Here is a 16,784-nt window from a genome sequence, read left to right as displayed (position 1 = left end):
AGGGAGGGGGGGATGGGGAAGCCGCCAGCACGGCGTTCGTCGCCAGCTGTCTACAGCCTCGAGTTATAAATCTAAGAGGGACGGTTCAGCCGGTCGGATTATGGTGGGTCGAGTAGGTGAGGCGGGGCCCCTTCTGCTGTGAAAAAGCAGAAAACAAAAACAAGAGAACACACACTGTGGTTAGCACAGCAATCGCAGTCACAATCACTCATGCTTCTCCACCTCGCCTGAGCCAGCAAGAGAAAATCTCGAGGCACAAACTACCCAGGAAGGAGACCTGCAGGTTTACCCCCGGCCTCGCACTGGCCCTTCTGCACAGCGTGGATCACCAGCAGGCAATTGGCTTTCCCTCTGAAATTTGGAAGTGCAGAGAGTTATTGCCAGGGAGTGCACTGGCTCTGGAATGAGAGTTGAGAAGCATGGACAACAGTGAGCTCCTGTATCAAGCACATGACAGTCACACAGCATGGATGGGGTCCTCTGAGACATGCTGCTGTCGATGGTTCTTGGCTGGTTTGGAGGAGCACCTTCTTCCCCTGCCCTCGAGGCTGCAGCAAGCCTGAGATCCCCTGTTCCTATACATGACACTGATCTTTGATGTTAGGGGCAAACCTGCTGCCTTCAGTTCTCTAGCTCTGTGCACAGCAAATGCAGCTTCTACTTCAATAGAAGGAACTTTGGCCATTGCTACTCTGTTCTGTTTCAGATCTGTTGCTGGTGCTTGAGGTAGGTAAGTGGGCAGCAACTTAAGTGTTTGCCTTCTGTGTGGATTAAGTGTTCTAGGATCTCCTTCCTGTAAGGGACTACGGAAAAACAAATCCCCAGAAAACACAAGACAACACCCCTGCCACCTCTCTCAACGCATTACTTGAAAGATCACTTCAGCCTCAGACTACAGGCTTTAAGAAGTCTGCAAATAAAAATAGTGTTTGGTGAGTCAGTGAGTCCAATCTGTTTTTCCTTTAAATCACACTCCCTGCAGTCTCTGCAGCCCAAACAGCATCACAATGGTCTGTCATGATAATGAAATTGTTCAGTGCCAAGCCAGAGTAGATTTACTGTCCAAACTGCCTGAAATGCAAAGAGCAAACCCAACAGGACAAAGACCAAATAGAGAGGAAGCGCTTGCACTGATCACGCAGGATCAGGTGTCACAGAACTAATGCCTCAGCAATCTGCACACTAACAAGCTATAATTTAGATTACAGAGAACCAACTGACTGCTGGAAATTAATGCCCTCCCCTAGCAGAGGGGCTGAAGGAATGGAGGGGAGGAAGGGAAGAGGGGCAGAGGAGGGTATTTGCACCAGCACAGTCTTCAGAGCTATAGACGTTTTGTTTTGCACTGACTGCAAGGCTCTAATCCTGCTGGTGCCACAGGAGCTGTACTCCTGTAAATTGAGGCAAGCTCCCTCATCTTAGCAAATGAACCAGTGTAACTACAGTCCTGATCATTAGACCTCAGCAGAATTTATTGCTCCATATCTATTAAGCCCCAGGTCTCAAAACAATTACAGCCACTTGTTCCTTGCCCTGGGAAATGATATATTAAAAACGCTTCAGACAGTAAAACATTTCCAAATGTTATTTCCTTGACTGAAAATGTCAATGGGGACTGTAAGACCCCATTGTCAGCCTGCCAGTCAAATTACTGCTCCTGTACAGTGGATAATGATGGGGGTGAGCTAAGCTGGAAATTACAGCCACCTTGGAAGGATGTTGAAATAACACTATCTCCCAGAAGCAAGATTTGCCATGAGATATTACAGCTGGGGAATCTGTGACCCTGAGCTTCTCAACACATGGGATCTGTGCATTACCTCTAAAGGTGACTGTGGTGTAAATGCAGCTGTTATCAACCATCTGATGACTAACACCATCACTGGAACAGAAACAGCACTTCAGTTAAAACCTTACAAAACTTCAGCTCAGCCTTTAGTGAGGGGCTCTTGCACTGTCACCTGTGGTAGAAGGCATTTTTTGAGGAGCTTGAAGGACTTTTTGCATTTCAGGAGTTTGGACAAGTTGTCCTAACAGCCTCTGTGGATTTACATGAACAGGATGCTTGAAGCCACTGGACTGTGTAATGTGTTCTAGCAAGAGAGGCCACTGGCCCTACCAGAATAAATAGGGCTGAAAGGAGCACAAATAATCTGCAGGTAGATGGGCTGCTTTTTTGGTAATGTACTGTGATTGATTTCTGGAGACACTTATTTCTCTCAGCACTTAGAGCATTTTAAGGGGAAAGGCTGTCACTTTTTGATGTTACAGCTTCTCTCTCTGCTCAAGTTTTCTGGAAACACCTGCAAAATCTGCCTGATAAGGTTACAGAAGGCTTAAAACCGTTTCCCAGCACAAAAAGAGATAGAGAAATCTCTCAAGCAACATCTACCCCTGAAATGCTGCTTCAGTCTGTCTCACTACACTGCTAGTCAAGCCCTTTTACATCATTCAAAAGTCACTTTCCTCTATGGGGACAAGAAGGAATGATGTTCTGCTCACAGGGAAGCCTGTGACAGTCTCTAGTGTCTGGGAAGTCAGACCTAAATCCTGGCAGGAACCCAAGGAAACTGGTTACAGTGACTGTCACATCCCTTGAAGTCAAGGCTTTCAAGCTATAACCAGACTAGAACAGAACTAATCACATCTAGGGATCAACAGGCTAATAGTTCTGCTGATAAAGATCTAACAGAGATAAATGGTGAAACATCACATTTATTCCCCTGGGCTGCAAAAGGTTTGGGGTGGGGTTTTTGGGGTTGTGGTTTTGGTGTTTTATTTTTTAATTTTTATTTCCTTGGTGCTCTTTATGCCAGATTAAGAACAGAATGCCCCATAACAGCGAGTCCCAGAACGAGGTACAGACAACAGCAAGCCTCCTTCTTGAGGGTGTTCAACAAGATGCATGTTTCTAGGGCTGCCAGGGCTGTCTGCAGCAGACAGTATTGGAGGAAACTCCTGACTGCTCCAACAGCTCTGCAGTATGTCATCAGTGAGGAGGGCTGGCAGATGACATCCTCAAAGATGTCAATCACTGAACAATCACTGCATTGGTCTGATGTGATGTGGTACCTCTCAGCTCTAACTGCAGTTAGATGCAGCAGTACAGACACCAGCAGCTGCAAGATGGGGGCTGCCTGTGAACCCTCCTGCCTGGGAACAGGGCCTTGGATTTCTGCTCTGCCAATTAAGGCAGGACTTCAGCATGCTCCCTGCCCCCACTTCTCTCTGCTACAACCAGCAGCAAGGAAACCTACAGGAGCTGCTGCTGCTCCACTCCTCCCTGTCAGACCTTTCACTTTGAGAAACAACATCCACAGGGAAAGGAAGAAGGGGCCAGAAAACTCATCCTTGCCCCATTTCTGCCCTCTCTACCCCTTTGTCAATAAGGGGTGGAGGTTCCCAGGAAAATGACTGGGGAGAATTTGCTGGATGTGCCTCTTCACACCCCAGCTCCCAGCATTAACAGGACAAGGAAGAGCTGCTGGGCCAGCACAGTACACATGAGCCTGCCCCAGCACCCTGCCACATCACTGAGCAACTACAACACTGGAAAATGCAGGGAGAACTAGGAAAGGGAAACAGGCAGAAGCTCAGGGCAGAGGGGGGATACCAATCACTAAATCCTTCCTCTCACAGAGGCTGAAAGCAAAGGGGAGAAGGCAGTTTGAATAGAAGCAGAAGAGTAACCTACAAGGTAAAGGGTCAAGTGGAGAACAAGCAAAGGGAGCTGGCTTCTAATTGTGATGACAGGACACAAGGTTAAGAGGGAACATTCAGTGTCAGAGCTACCCTGCACTCAGACATGGAAGTCCTGGTATTAATCACCCAAACTCCTCCTGCCTTCCATGAGCACTAGGGACACTGAGGATGGGAACACTTCTCCAGCCAGACATTAGAATATAAGAAGAGGAGTCTGAACTAACAACTCCCCATGTCTCTGTCTTGATCCTAACAGAGCTGACAAACCAAATCAAAGCAGAGTTCATTCAGCTGATCTCCCAGTCAGTGTGGATATAAGCCAAATGAAAGACACACACAAGTTAGACCTTGTTGACAGAGCTCATTCCTCCATCCCACCTCTGTCTAGAGGCAGAGAAAGGGTCCTCCAGGGGTCTTAAGTCAGGTACTGAGGCTGTACCAGCTCCCACAGCTCAAGCAGCTGCTCTCTCTCTGATCAGAAAAGCTTTCTGTTCAAGACTCCTCCCTTTATGAGATCCTGGCAGAGGTGGTTCCTTGGACAAGGGACTCTGTTACTAACACAAGAACTAGGCAGCAGAGGTGAGCTGCAGAGTGAAGTCATGGAGGATGGGGACACAATGACTCATGCATTGCAGAAGAGTGCAGAACGTACCGTGGCTGCCAGTCCTCAGGGGTCACTGATAGTGATTCTGAAAGACAACATGAAATCAACATGGCAGTTCAGACAGTTCAAGGCAGCAGCCACACAGACTGTCAGGAGGGTGGAGCAGAGACACACGCCTGCAGACACACTCACACAGCCCCCTCCAGAGCACGGCACGAGTGGGCAGTGCTGGGCAGGGCTGCACTCCCCCTCTCAGGACCTCACACACGACCACAGCCTCACCTCTGCACCCATCCAGAACCCTGCTGTGCACAGGGCTGTGTCAAAAGCCAGCCATCTCTCCACACACCTACCAGCTGCTGCTCACTCATCCAAGTCCACTCCCATGCAGGCTGATGTTCATACCTGCTCAGCCAGCTGTGCTGACCTAGGTCTCAGCACAAGTATCAAGCTTGTCTCAGTTCTTGTCTTCTGACTGTTTTAAACACTAGACTTGAGACAAACAGCTCAGGGAAGAGGGAAATAACATGCAGTCCTGAGCATTGTGTAGAAAGGGAAAGGCTTGTGTTTTGACAGTCACAACTCATGAGATCAGCTTCCCTGACCTCCTGAACAATCCATGTCAAAGTCAAGTTATGCTTACAGTGATGCTGATCACTTGCATCTTTTTCCTTAAATGTACCAAAGAAGGGAGAACCCATTAATGACTTCTACAGACTTTTCCAGTGGTTAAGTCATTCTCACTTAAACCTTCTTCAAGACTGCCTAAGCCCTTTCACCTACACTTTCTGTCAAACTATTTTAAACCGAAAAGCCTAAATAACTGGAGGAGTATCTTCAGTTTTCTCTCTCAGAGCAAATCCTCCCACATAGCTCCAATAGGCACAGAGTCCAAATGCAGTCCATCACACAAAGGTAGGACCTTAGATTGTTAGCTTTCAGCTCCCATAGGCATGTATTTGGCAATGTGGACTTCCACAGTAGACTGAATAAATGCTAAGTACAGAGGCAGGATGGCAAGTCTTGCCTTAAGTTTCTTTAACCATATGCAGGAAAATCTTTCTGTGCAAAAAAATGGACCATGTGGTGTTTACACATGAAAGCATGTGTCTACACAGTTATGTTCATGAGAAGGAAGTAGGGTGACACTTGTCTAAGTTCATCATTCATAAAATCAGATGCTCACACAAACTCAAGGCACAAAAACTGTCAAAATTCTACACAGGCACCAGTGGGCATACACACACAAAGCACATCTAGCCACTACCACACACTTCCAGTTCACTACAGAACACCAACTCCCCAGCAGAGCCCACTCATACCATATAGAATAGCTTTGCTCCTCTCACACACACAATATGTAGCCCAGTTAGCGAGGGAAAAGATGAGTATTAAAAAAAGCAACAATGGAGATGGCATCCGTTCACCCATGGCAGAAGGACCCGAGTCCAAGTGCTAGCAGGGAACATTCTTATTCTATATACAGGAGAGGAAGAGAAAGAGTCCCTTGTCATTGGAAATTCTCCATTCATCAGTGAACTCAAATGACAAGCTGGTGTCAGGATCCAGAGGAGTCTATGAACAACTGGAAGAATCAGAGAGGGGGATCAGAGAATGAGCATCACTTCACAGCTTCTGGTATTACATCCTCAACTCCAGATCAGGGCAGTCGCTAGCATGCAATCCAACCTACCATCTCTCCTTCTAAAGCAAGGGATTGCTCAGGTATGCATGAAACACTTTCCTTGCTCCAGTGCTGTTCCCTGCCTTCCCCTAAACCCTTCTCCCTCATGCAAAATGCAGAAAAGCCATTAAGTTAGGCTATGACAGGCTTCTTCAAAAAAAGCCAATTCATTTTAGCCCTTCTGGAAAATCCTATCACAACGATCAGGTATATAGAATATTTTTCATGAGTGAAGAAATGAAACTGAGTGAATGAAGAAAGATGGAGACGGAAAGAAGCATAACTATACTAAAAACAAAACCACAAAGTAACAGTATATGGAAAAGCAGGGTCACAAGAAGCAAGAGTCAAAATACACAGCAGAAGCATGCTGACATCTGGAGGCACCACCAGCAGGACTGCAGTCCCTGGGGCAACACTGAAGCATGTGTGGACAAGTTACAGTGGGAGCTGCATCAAGGTGCATAGGGAAGACTGGGGCAGAGGCACCAAGAAAGTAAAACCATTTGCACACACCAGACTGGTCTGTAATCTCTTTGGAGTCATCCACCTCCAGGGTGGATACAGCCTGGCAGAGAACACTTCCCCTCCAAACTGGCAGCACCAAGTGTGAGCTGGGGCACTCTCACAGAAGGAACCATCTATCTGCCATATAACATCACCACCCATTGACTGTCTGGGTGTTTTCACAAAAAGTGGCAAAGCTTCAGACATGTGCCACCAGCATCCACTGGAGGGGAGATATTTTCCATGAGGGAAGTGTTCTCTCTGGCATGTCTTCCATAAGACCAGGGGACTTCCTGGTTATGGCTGTTCTTTACACTGCAGTCACCTTCCCTTCCTCACATGGAGACCAAGTACCCAACATAAAAGCATTCCTGGTTCCACACTGTCTCCTAAGTCCTATTCAGGAACACATGCTTAGCTGCACAGAGGATAATCCCTTATTACTACGTTGAAGTGTGTTTGAAGTGACTGAACAGGAAAGGAATTAAGTTTCCTAATGGAAAAGCAAAGCCGTGTGATTTGAAACCCCTAGACTGGAAAATGTTCAAGTTGATTACAGAAACAACAAAAATGCCTTAAAAAAAAAAAAATCCATTTCCCTGCCAGTGATATTGCAATATTCTCCTAGCCAAAAAGCATCTGAACAGCTTAGATGAACTTTCTCCAACTCATCTTGACAAAAAATGCCTTAAAAAAAAAAAAATCCATTTCCCTGCCAGTGATATTGCAATATTCTCCTAGCCAAAAAGCATCTGAACAGCTTAAACTTCCTCCAACTTATCTTGACAAACTCTGGGCCAGGAGAAAAGGGGCAACTTCAGATTTTGGGGAGCCCTATGCAGACAGGAACTGCCTTGAAAGGTGTACTGTCACTCCAGCCCTGTGATTTTTCTGGTGACCACCTCTTCCTCGTGAGCAGAGGCATTGGCCTGATTGTTTTAACAAAGCCCTGGGGTACATGTTCCTCCTCCCCTGAGCTTTGCACAGAGATCTGTGAAGAGCAGAGGTCACCCCTCTGTTCCTGAGAGCTGCCCTGACATTGCCTCATCTGTACAATGAATCTCAGTGGACAATGATGCTCCTGCCTATGGACCCAATTCAAATAGCCAAAGACTGTACCTACACCATGCACTCCACTCTCCTCCTATGGCCCAGGCAGGCTAAGTTCTGTCAAGGCTACTAACCCAAGAATTAGACATATCCCACCTGTGTGGAGCAGTATGTCAGGACTTACCTGGGAACACCAGGAGGAGCACGATTAGGCCGAGAAGGAACCTGAGGTGGGGGCCCAAAGGGATCAGGAGAGGCACCTGGCCTGGAGGGCACAGGGGGGGCACCACCCAGCGTGGACCCACCAGCAGGAGGTGGCCCAGGAGCTGGGCCTCGAGACCCAGGTCTGGCGGGTGGAACAGCGGGAGCTCTCCTCTGCGGCGTGGGGCTGGACGTGGGAGACCTGGCAAACAAAGAGAAACTCAACTGCAACAACAGCCCTGGCATCCCTCTGCATCACCAGCAGGTCCCCGTACGCTGCCTTCAGTGGTCCTCCTCTAGTTTCACGTCACTTTACACACCACCCTTTGTCTTTCAAGGGCCACATGAGGCTTCAGGTTGCCTTCAAAGCTACTGCAGGCCACATCTAACCCAATGGTTTCAGAAGCTTCTGCATCCTCTGTAAAGATGTAGCAGGCCCACGTAGCTTTCAAGGCCTAGGAGCCTCCCAAGAGAAACACTCAGAACTCTTCATCCACATGGAGAAGAGGGGAAGAGGAGGTCTCCCTGTCTCAGTAGGAGGCCCCAGCTAGCCACTAAAGAGGCATCAGGCAGGTCTGTGGGGCTCTCCCCCTGAGCCTCTGGTACCTGCGTCCAGATGGTACGCTCTGCACCTGCAGCCAAGAGTCGTCCACCGGTGGGGGCATGGGGGTGCTGATGGTGCTGGTGTTGATGTCCCCAATGATGTTGAGGGCCTCCTTCAGGGCGTGGTACATGCGCAGCATCTCATCCCGCCGCTGGGCCTGCTCCACTGACTCCTCCATCAGCGTGTTCTGGTCACCACAGGAGTACAGGTTCGCCAGCAGCTCCGAATGGATGAAGTCCTTGGTCTGTAAACCAGCACAAACAGGAAACAGGTTTCCACTGTCTTGCCCAAGATACTCTGTTCTGTCCCCATCTCTTACCCCTTCCAAGCTGTCTTCAGTTTTTCTTCATTCTTTCCCTCCCTCCCTATTCTTCCCCTTGTCTGTCTCTCCCCACCTCCACTGACCACAGTGTGATAAGTACATTGTTTATCATGAGGTGCATGATTGTCTTCGGCATGAGGTCTCTGATGGTTTTGTTGACAATTGCCATGTAGGAATCCACCAGGTTCCTGATCGTTTCCACTTGTCTCTCCAGCTGAGGGTCCATGGAGTGCATGAAACTGTCTGATCCATTCTCCTCTGCTTCGCTGGCCTGCAGAGAAAAGGAACAGATTGGTTCTTCACATGTAACACAAAATTAGTTTTTCATGAGAGCACTAAGAGAAGAAAAGAAGGGAACAAAAAGGAAGCGCATGCAATAAATAAAACTTATTTAAACTTACATTTTGAGCTGTAAGTGTCAATTCACAGCTCAGCTTGTACAGACTTCTCCAGCTCAGATGCGAGGAGCTTTAACAATAAAGCTGTTCTCTTAGCAGAAGTTATTACACAAAGGTGAAAGGCAATGGGGACTCCTGACTAACATTCACAGGTCATACTCAAAGCTCTATTTTTATTTTTCAACTTTTATAGACTGCTGAAAGGTTCTTCATCTGAGCTGGGTTTTCCATTCTTGGATTCAGTTTAGACCTGAGCATCACTCACCATAAATTAAGTCTTACAGGCTCTCTGACACACTATCTTTATACTCATCATGCAAGAGAAAACAGATAGAGGGAGGTGAAATAACTGCTCACTTCAATCAGACCACAAGTAGATGGAATAACTTAGAAAAACCTTCCTGATCTGCAAATCCTGCACCCTAAGTCATAATTATATTTTCTTTCACATCAAGCAGATGAATCTCTTCCTGTCTGTCTGAAATGCATTATGTTTAGCTTTCTGTAAGGTAAAACCTGGACTGGGCTGTTTGACAGCAAGCAGTCACCAAGGTTCATCCATTTGGGATCAATTTCAAAGCAGCAAAGCATGACAGACTATTGTCTTTCTCAATGCTTATTTAAAAAAACCCTTGATTTTATAAAGAATCTTTCTGTTAAACCATCCCAGTCTGAAGGATTTACAGCAGTGTAGGAAATTGCTTATCTTTTGTTTTCGAGAAGAGAATATATGAGAAAGGGCAAATTCTTCTGTTCATTTGAGCTTTTCCTGCACAGATCTTACATAATGAAGAAATACAAAGTCTCAGTGGGAAACAAAGCAAGGGAAATGGACGTCAAACAGGACAACTTAAAAAAAAAAAAAAAGAGGTTCAAAAAAACCAAAAATAAGTTTGCACCAAGATTCAGAAGTCATACAAAAAGGGAGAAATAAAAAGAAAAAAGGAAAACTCCAACCAAGAACAGAAACAAAGAGCAGCAATCCAACAGAAGGTACAAAGAGGGAGAAGAAGCAAATGCTTCTCAGGAAACTGTGACAAAAGGTAAAAACAAGAGAGGACTATCCAGTGAGAGCCCCAAGGGGCAACACAGGCAGAAGGGTCAGACTTACTTTGTCCTTGTCCTGGCAGGCCAGTTTGAGCATATGTGGAAAAAATTAAAACAAAAAGGGACAAAAAATAAAAGAAGACTTTTAGTTGGTCTCAGAATTTGGAGAAGATTCCATAATAGCACTGAACAAGCAAAAGACCAATCCCACTAAAAATACAGAAATACTCAGATTATCCTGGAAAAGGAACAAGTGAATTGTTTAGCTAAACTGAAAATAAAAATGGGATGCTCTGCAAAGGAAATGGCATTGTCAGCAACAAAGGGCAATTTTCTTTCCTCCAACAGCTTCGTGTTATTGGTTACACAGGGTTTTGAGAGTCAGCCTAGCAGCCAGTGTTCCTTTGCCAAACCACACACCAATAGGTGGCACATGTCCTTCACCAGAATGTGTTTAAGAGGACCAGACTAGTCCAAAGCCAATTTGAAGTCCTGCCACTGTTAAGGTCGAGTCCCTAATCCTCTTTTTTTAGTACCACATCAGAAATGCTTTATGGCAAAACCCACAATCATCCAGTGGAACAGGAAAGATAAGTGCAAGAAGTCTATTAGAAACAACAAACACAAACAGATAAGCGATTATCACTTTTCTAATGGAAAAACTATTTATAGCAGCTTCCTCTTGGAGGAGAACAGGAAGGCTTTGAACAGGAACATATACAACAATTCTCTAGCACAGTCTTTTACAGCAGAGCTTAATGCTGACAGCAAGTGTTGTGGGACAAGGTTAAGGGAAAAGATAAGAGGCCTCGCTAAAGTAGCATATTAAGGTGTCTACCAAGCAAAAGAAAAAATCCAAGAAGATCCCTTCCTAATTGGTTGGGGGAAGGAAAAGGAGAACAACTACTACTCAGCCAGGAAGCTCCTAACAAGGCTGCACAGTGTTACTGAAAAGGAATGGTGCCTCTGCTCAGCAGACACATACCAGCGAGCAGTCAGGCAGTTAACTGTGCCTCTTATATTGGGAATTTAATGTCCATAAACACAGAAAGCTAGAAGGGTTTATCAAGGTAGTCTTTGCCTGCTTAATCTCCCCTTTGAAGCTGCCAATTACTTTATACCAACATTCCTTAAAGGAAGCACCAGAACATACCAAAGATATATTTTTTTTGTTCCAAACTCTCCTCAGCTCAGGAAAGAGACAAAACCCCCAGACTTATTTTTAACATAAGAGAATGTAGCTATCCCTCTTAAGACAGATGCTGTGTTCCTTGTCCCATTGTGGCAGCCACAGCTTACCCCAACACGCTCTGGGTAGACTCCTGCTCGAAGGAAGGAAGCCTTCCAGCTATCCACCTCCTCCTGGGTCTCACAGGCCAGCTCCAGCTGCCGGTAGTCCTTGTAAACATTCCTGAAATTGAAAACAAGCATTTTAGTTTTCTCTATCGCAAAACAGAGATTTGTCCATATTTGACAAAGACATCAGTGACCAGGGACTCTTCCTATCATTTTAAGGCAGACATACTCAGCCCTTTGCTAGTATCCTCATGATGACCCCACAGAGGGGAAAAGGATTACATTTTCATGAGCAAGTTTGATTGCCCCCAAATCAGTTGGGTGTCCTCTAACCCAAGCCTCTAGCCTTGCCCTAAAAGCTCAGATTTCAACAGAGCCTGAACAATTCTCTTTTCAATTCTGCTCACAGGGGACTCACTTGCCTGGAGAAGTCCAGCAATCTCCTATAGCCTTCCCTATTCACTCACAGAGAACACTGATTTTAACTATGTACTCCAGCCACAGCCAGGCCCAGGTAACTACACCAAAAAGCTGATGACTAAGGTCACACTGCAGACTATGCACTGGTAAAGAAAGAAAATGGGACATATCTGAAAGACCAGAAGGAATGAAGACAGACTTCTTTTTAAAAGTCTCCCACCTTCTTGGAGATGTACATCTTTCCTGGACAGCTGTCCCAACACCCTCATCTTTACTCTCTCCCATCTAGTATTACATAAAGCTTGTCCCTAGCTCCAACAGCTCAGTGTGTTTTGATGTGAGCATACCTCTGTTCAGTGTTGAAAAGAGCAAAGATGTGCTTGCTGGACATGAATCCTTTCTCAACGTCTCGCAGTTTCAGGTTATCCACTGGTAACATATACTTCTTCTCCTTTTCCTGCAAAGGGGATCAGTAACAAGTCACTCTCTGCTCCAACAAAGCCTCTACTCCGCCAAGCACAGAGGAGCTTGTCAGCAATGCAGCCCCCATATCACCAGGGAGGTATTCTCAATCCAGGCCTCTGGTCTCTGAAGTCTGTGAGAAAAAAGGATCTCTAGAAACAACAGTTTGTCCTTCCCAATTGCTTTTGTAATGTGGCCCTGCCCCACCAACTGCTCCAGGAGCAGGCAGCAGCATGGCACTGTCCCAGTTCCTCCAGCTGTAGTCCACATCCAGGTTCCTAGCAAGGGGATGATCAACACCATGACCCTCACCAACACTTGACACCCAAAGCAGGTCTGCCTAGGAAAGGTCTCTCAGCATTAATGTGGCAAAGGCTGCCAGTCTGGTTCCTGTGAGCTGTCTCCAGACAAACACAGAACAAGGCATCCAGACCAAGCTCAACATTTTTGACCCTAGGTAACATCTTTTAGCAAAGAACCTTGATCAGAATGTTTACATTTACATTCCAAGTCAAAAATTATTCTTCCTGCTTAGTCTCAAATCTGGATTGACAACAAATTAACAGAAGTGAGTTTGGTTTAAGGTCCCCATTTGGAACATCCTGTTCCAGCTGGGTATTATACCCCAACATAACAAGAGAGGGAGCCATCACACTGGTCTCTAAAAGGCAGAACACAGCTATCCAAGAGTGAAAGAACCAGAGCATACTTTTGTGTACAAGCATGTATGTGTGTCTGTCCTCTTGTGAGCATCTTGTGCGTGTAGACCTCTCCTAGCTGGAAACAATGAAACATGACTGCTCTCAGGGGAAATAAGAATGGAAAACAGAGATGGCCGATGAGCAGGGATCCTGAAGAGCTAGCTAGAAAAGAGGGGCAGGGCAGAACAGCAGAGGAGAATGACAAAGCTGCTGGACTCAAACACCCCGAGGATGGCAAATCCAGCCTAACATCATCTGAAGTTTCAGTTAAATTGACTTGAGTTTGCTAAGGATACCAGACACTACAGTTCATACATACCCCAAAGATCAAACTACCAGTCCATTACAAAATATATGCAACAAGAATATCCCAGGAGCCAACACCTAGAAAATAGAAGAGATCACTTGGGTAGCAGCCAAACTCTCCATTCTTTCTCAAAGATGAAAGTAGGAGAGACCTTCCAAGTAAATTTCCCTGGAATTGTTAATATTGTCAAGCAGTCTAGATTATAGGTGGGCGAGCATTTTTGTGATGAGACATCTGTCAGCCAGGTTCTGGTCTCAAAGCCTCACAGACCACTTCAGGTTCTATAAGCCACAAACAGCTTCCAGCTTTCTTTCACTATGGTTTAGGTTGAACTGGTGACCTAGAAGTGAAGTACATGAACTGCTAAGTCCCTGAGCAGACAGACCATCCCCACTGCAGTCTCACTCAACTGGAACTCACTGCATCCACCCCACAGAGTCACAGGGCTAGTAAAAAAAAAAGTTACATTTTACAGCTGTCTGAGAAAAATCATTCTGCATTAGAACCACATCACTCCATAGAAATTTAGCAATGGAGTCATCCTTCAGGAAAAAGTCCAGAGGTAAGGGAATCCCATGTCCCAGCTATGGAAAGACATGGTCTTTGCCAGAGCTTTGACTTTCACCTCTTCCGAGCTCTCGCACAAATGCTGCTGCATGATTAAAACAATACTACTCCTGCACGCTGATCTTTCCATACACCAGAGGAAGGACGTGTGTATCTGTCTGCCAGCATAAAATATCAGTCCTCTGACTCTGAGGCAGCAAGAACAATCCAATGGAGAACAGTGGCACAGGGGAAGAAAATCCCAAGCCCGCAATGCGCACTGCGCCGAGCCCCGGCCGCCCTCCGTTTTTTCCTCCCCCCTCCCAGCCCCCCACTTCAGCCTTTCCAGCTTCTCAGTTTTCAACCCAGCCTGGTTTATATCAACGCTCTGACTTCATTTCCTGAATGTAGAGACAGGAAAGTGTGGAACGAGCTGCCAAGGGCTGAGCCTCTTAAAACTTTGGCTGAGCCCTCTGCCCATATGTTAGCAATCTGGCAGCATGTGCTATGGCTGAACAGCATCCTGGCCAAGAGGGGAAAAGGTCTCCTCTCTCTAGCCTTCCAGACTTGGAGGATGGGGGGAGAAGAGGGAAGAGCTAACACAGAATGGGAAAGCAGTTTGTGAAATACTATATTCAAAGCCTTCAGCCTGATCCCAAGAAGTTTATGTTGCTCATAAGATATCTCCCCTCACCTATAAGAAAAAAAAATAGGCAAAATTCTCTCAGCACCAGGGTGTATGTTATGTAAAACATGCATGTTGGCTGAGAATTAATCTGTAGAGCTGTGAGGCCAAGGAGAGGTAGCAAAGTGGCAGAAGGATTCAGGCTGGCTGTACAAAACAGGACGTGGATGCTCAGTGTTGGCCATGGAATGTTGTAGGCACAGGACTAGCTACCCCTAATCAGAGCTGCTGCTCCCAATGGGAGTCACACCACTTGCAAGGGGAACTTCAGAAAAAGAGGAATGCAAGCTACTTGCCCAAGCAGGATAAGTACCAGAGGATTACTCCCCACCCCCAACATCATGCAGATACAGCCATATGGCTCTGTACTTTGCATCTACCAAAGAAAATACATGTGGCCAGGAAGGAGACCAGGATCCACGAGCCATTCCAGCTGTGGGGTGTGAAGCACAATAGATGGAAGAAAAAAAGGAGTGCTGCAGTTGCAGCCAGATGATGTAATATCTTTATTGCAGCTACACACCTCCTTAACGGTGGCCAAAATCTAGAGATTGGTTTTGGCCAGAGACAGCAATGGTTTGCACTGTCATCTGAATTATTTGTTGCTATCCTGTAGGTCATAACCTATAAGAAGTTTACAAAATTCAGCAGGCAGCAAGCCAGCCTGATTCAAAGAATTTCCTCCATTCAACTGGACTGCCTCTACAGCAAGTTAAATTTTCCTACTCATGGAAACATGTGAAATGAAGCTGACAGATGCATGTGTGGGCTCCCCTAAGGTTGGAAATTGGTACTCGTGGTACAAGAAAGTAATTGACAGAATTATTAGGTCTCCGTTTGCATTTAGAGCACAAATAAACTAATTAAAGGTTTCCCTGTGGCTGTTATGACAAGCACCACCTTTGCAGAAAGACAGGAGTCTGTGGATGTGGGAGAAAGCATTGCCATTGTTTTAATTTGTGGGCATGGAAAATTAGGAGAAATTCATCTTGCTTAAACCTTTTAATCTCCTCTCCTTGTAAGATGTAAAGCACTGTGGGCAAACAAACCTGCCCCAGAGATGACTGGAACTTCAGTCAAATCATTTGTGTTAAACACACACATGGTATTTTGGGAACTCCTGTAATAAAACTCCACTTAAAAACATTAACACCATAACTGATAACAAACACACTGCAAGGATACAGGCACACTAAAAGATTATTATGAAGAAGTCTCTGGAAAACATTTGAAAGCAAGTCAGCTGAGCATTTTAAGTTGAACCACCACCACCCCCAACCAAGAGAGCTCCTTGGTGCTTCTTGTCTTTGCAGAGAACACGCACATTAGGAGAGCTAAAGTTCTGAGCACTGATTCTTCCCAGAAGCCCTAGTCATCCCACAGCACATGTGCATCTTGAGACCACCTTCCCAAAACACAGCCCACCTGTATCACTTAACTTTTGCCCTCGGAGCATAATTTACTGGACACTGATCACTGCTCCAAGCCACAAAGCAGCTGTAATGGCTTGTTTACTTCAGAAAGCTGCATTTGTTTAACTTAAACAACACACCCTAAGATTTTAAGCTGATTTAGCTCAAAAGCTCCGTAGACACTAGGCCTGGACTTATGTGATTAATCACAACCGTTACTGTTGGCTTAGTAAGCACAGCAATGGTAATCAACTCACCTGCACAGAAGGAAAGACTTATTTACTTTTTTTTTTTTACACTTTTATTTATATTCAACTGAAATAATGTGCAGATATAAACATGCAACCAAATGCAACCTTAAGAAGCTGTGAAAGAGCACATGAGAAAGCACAAGCAGTAACTGGGTAGCTTCAGAGAGCCTACAGTGCCCAAACTCCACTGTCATGACCTCTCTAAGGCCACAGCAATGCCCTCCAGCCTTTGTGAAGGACAAGCAGGCACTTCTTTTCCTAGGCCTGTCCCTGTGCCAGGGCAAGGGTGAACCATCCCCCAGTATTTACTTGCTTTGATGAGGTAGAGTGCAACACACACAAAGCGTTGCCCACCTCCGGAGAAGGGAGCGGGCCGGTTACCCTCCCCGGCGCATGGTTAGAGCCAAAGTGGGAGTTCTAAGCGTTCATATTTTCAGCCACAAATCTTAACTCTCCACCAGCAGGCACTCAAGGGAACGGGAGCCTGGAAGGGAGATGTGTGGTGCACATAAAGGCCTCTTTATCCCTGCAGCACCGAGGAGAGAAGGAGCAGGCGGCACGGAGGGCGAACATCTGGAATCGCTA

The 16,784-nt window shown here is 46.0% G+C and overlaps 1 protein-coding gene across 1 annotated transcript in view; it reads right to left on the bottom strand.

Annotated features, from left to right (window-relative positions):
• Window positions 1-16,784, bottom strand: part of DNM1 (dynamin 1) — a gene marked incomplete at its 5' end in the record, with an annotated part of 43,750 nt that overhangs the window by 1,609 nt on the left and 25,357 nt on the right. The window contains 6 exon segments of the mRNA XM_008941708.1: window positions 7,732-7,950; window positions 8,355-8,596; window positions 8,775-8,945; window positions 10,184-10,195; window positions 11,419-11,530; window positions 12,183-12,292. Of these exon segments, the coding sequence (XP_008939956.1) occupies window positions 7,732-7,950; window positions 8,355-8,596; window positions 8,775-8,945; window positions 10,184-10,195; window positions 11,419-11,530; window positions 12,183-12,292 (866 nt within the window).

Source organism: Merops nubicus, unplaced genomic scaffold (assembly GCF_000691845.1).
Source record: "Merops nubicus isolate BGI_N331 unplaced genomic scaffold, ASM69184v1 scaffold8636, whole genome shotgun sequence".
In the NCBI taxonomy this organism is placed as follows: Eukaryota; Metazoa; Chordata; class Aves; order Coraciiformes; family Meropidae; genus Merops; species Merops nubicus.
Note: the sequence above shows the minus strand (reverse complement) of the source record. Positions and strands in the feature narration are given on the sequence as shown.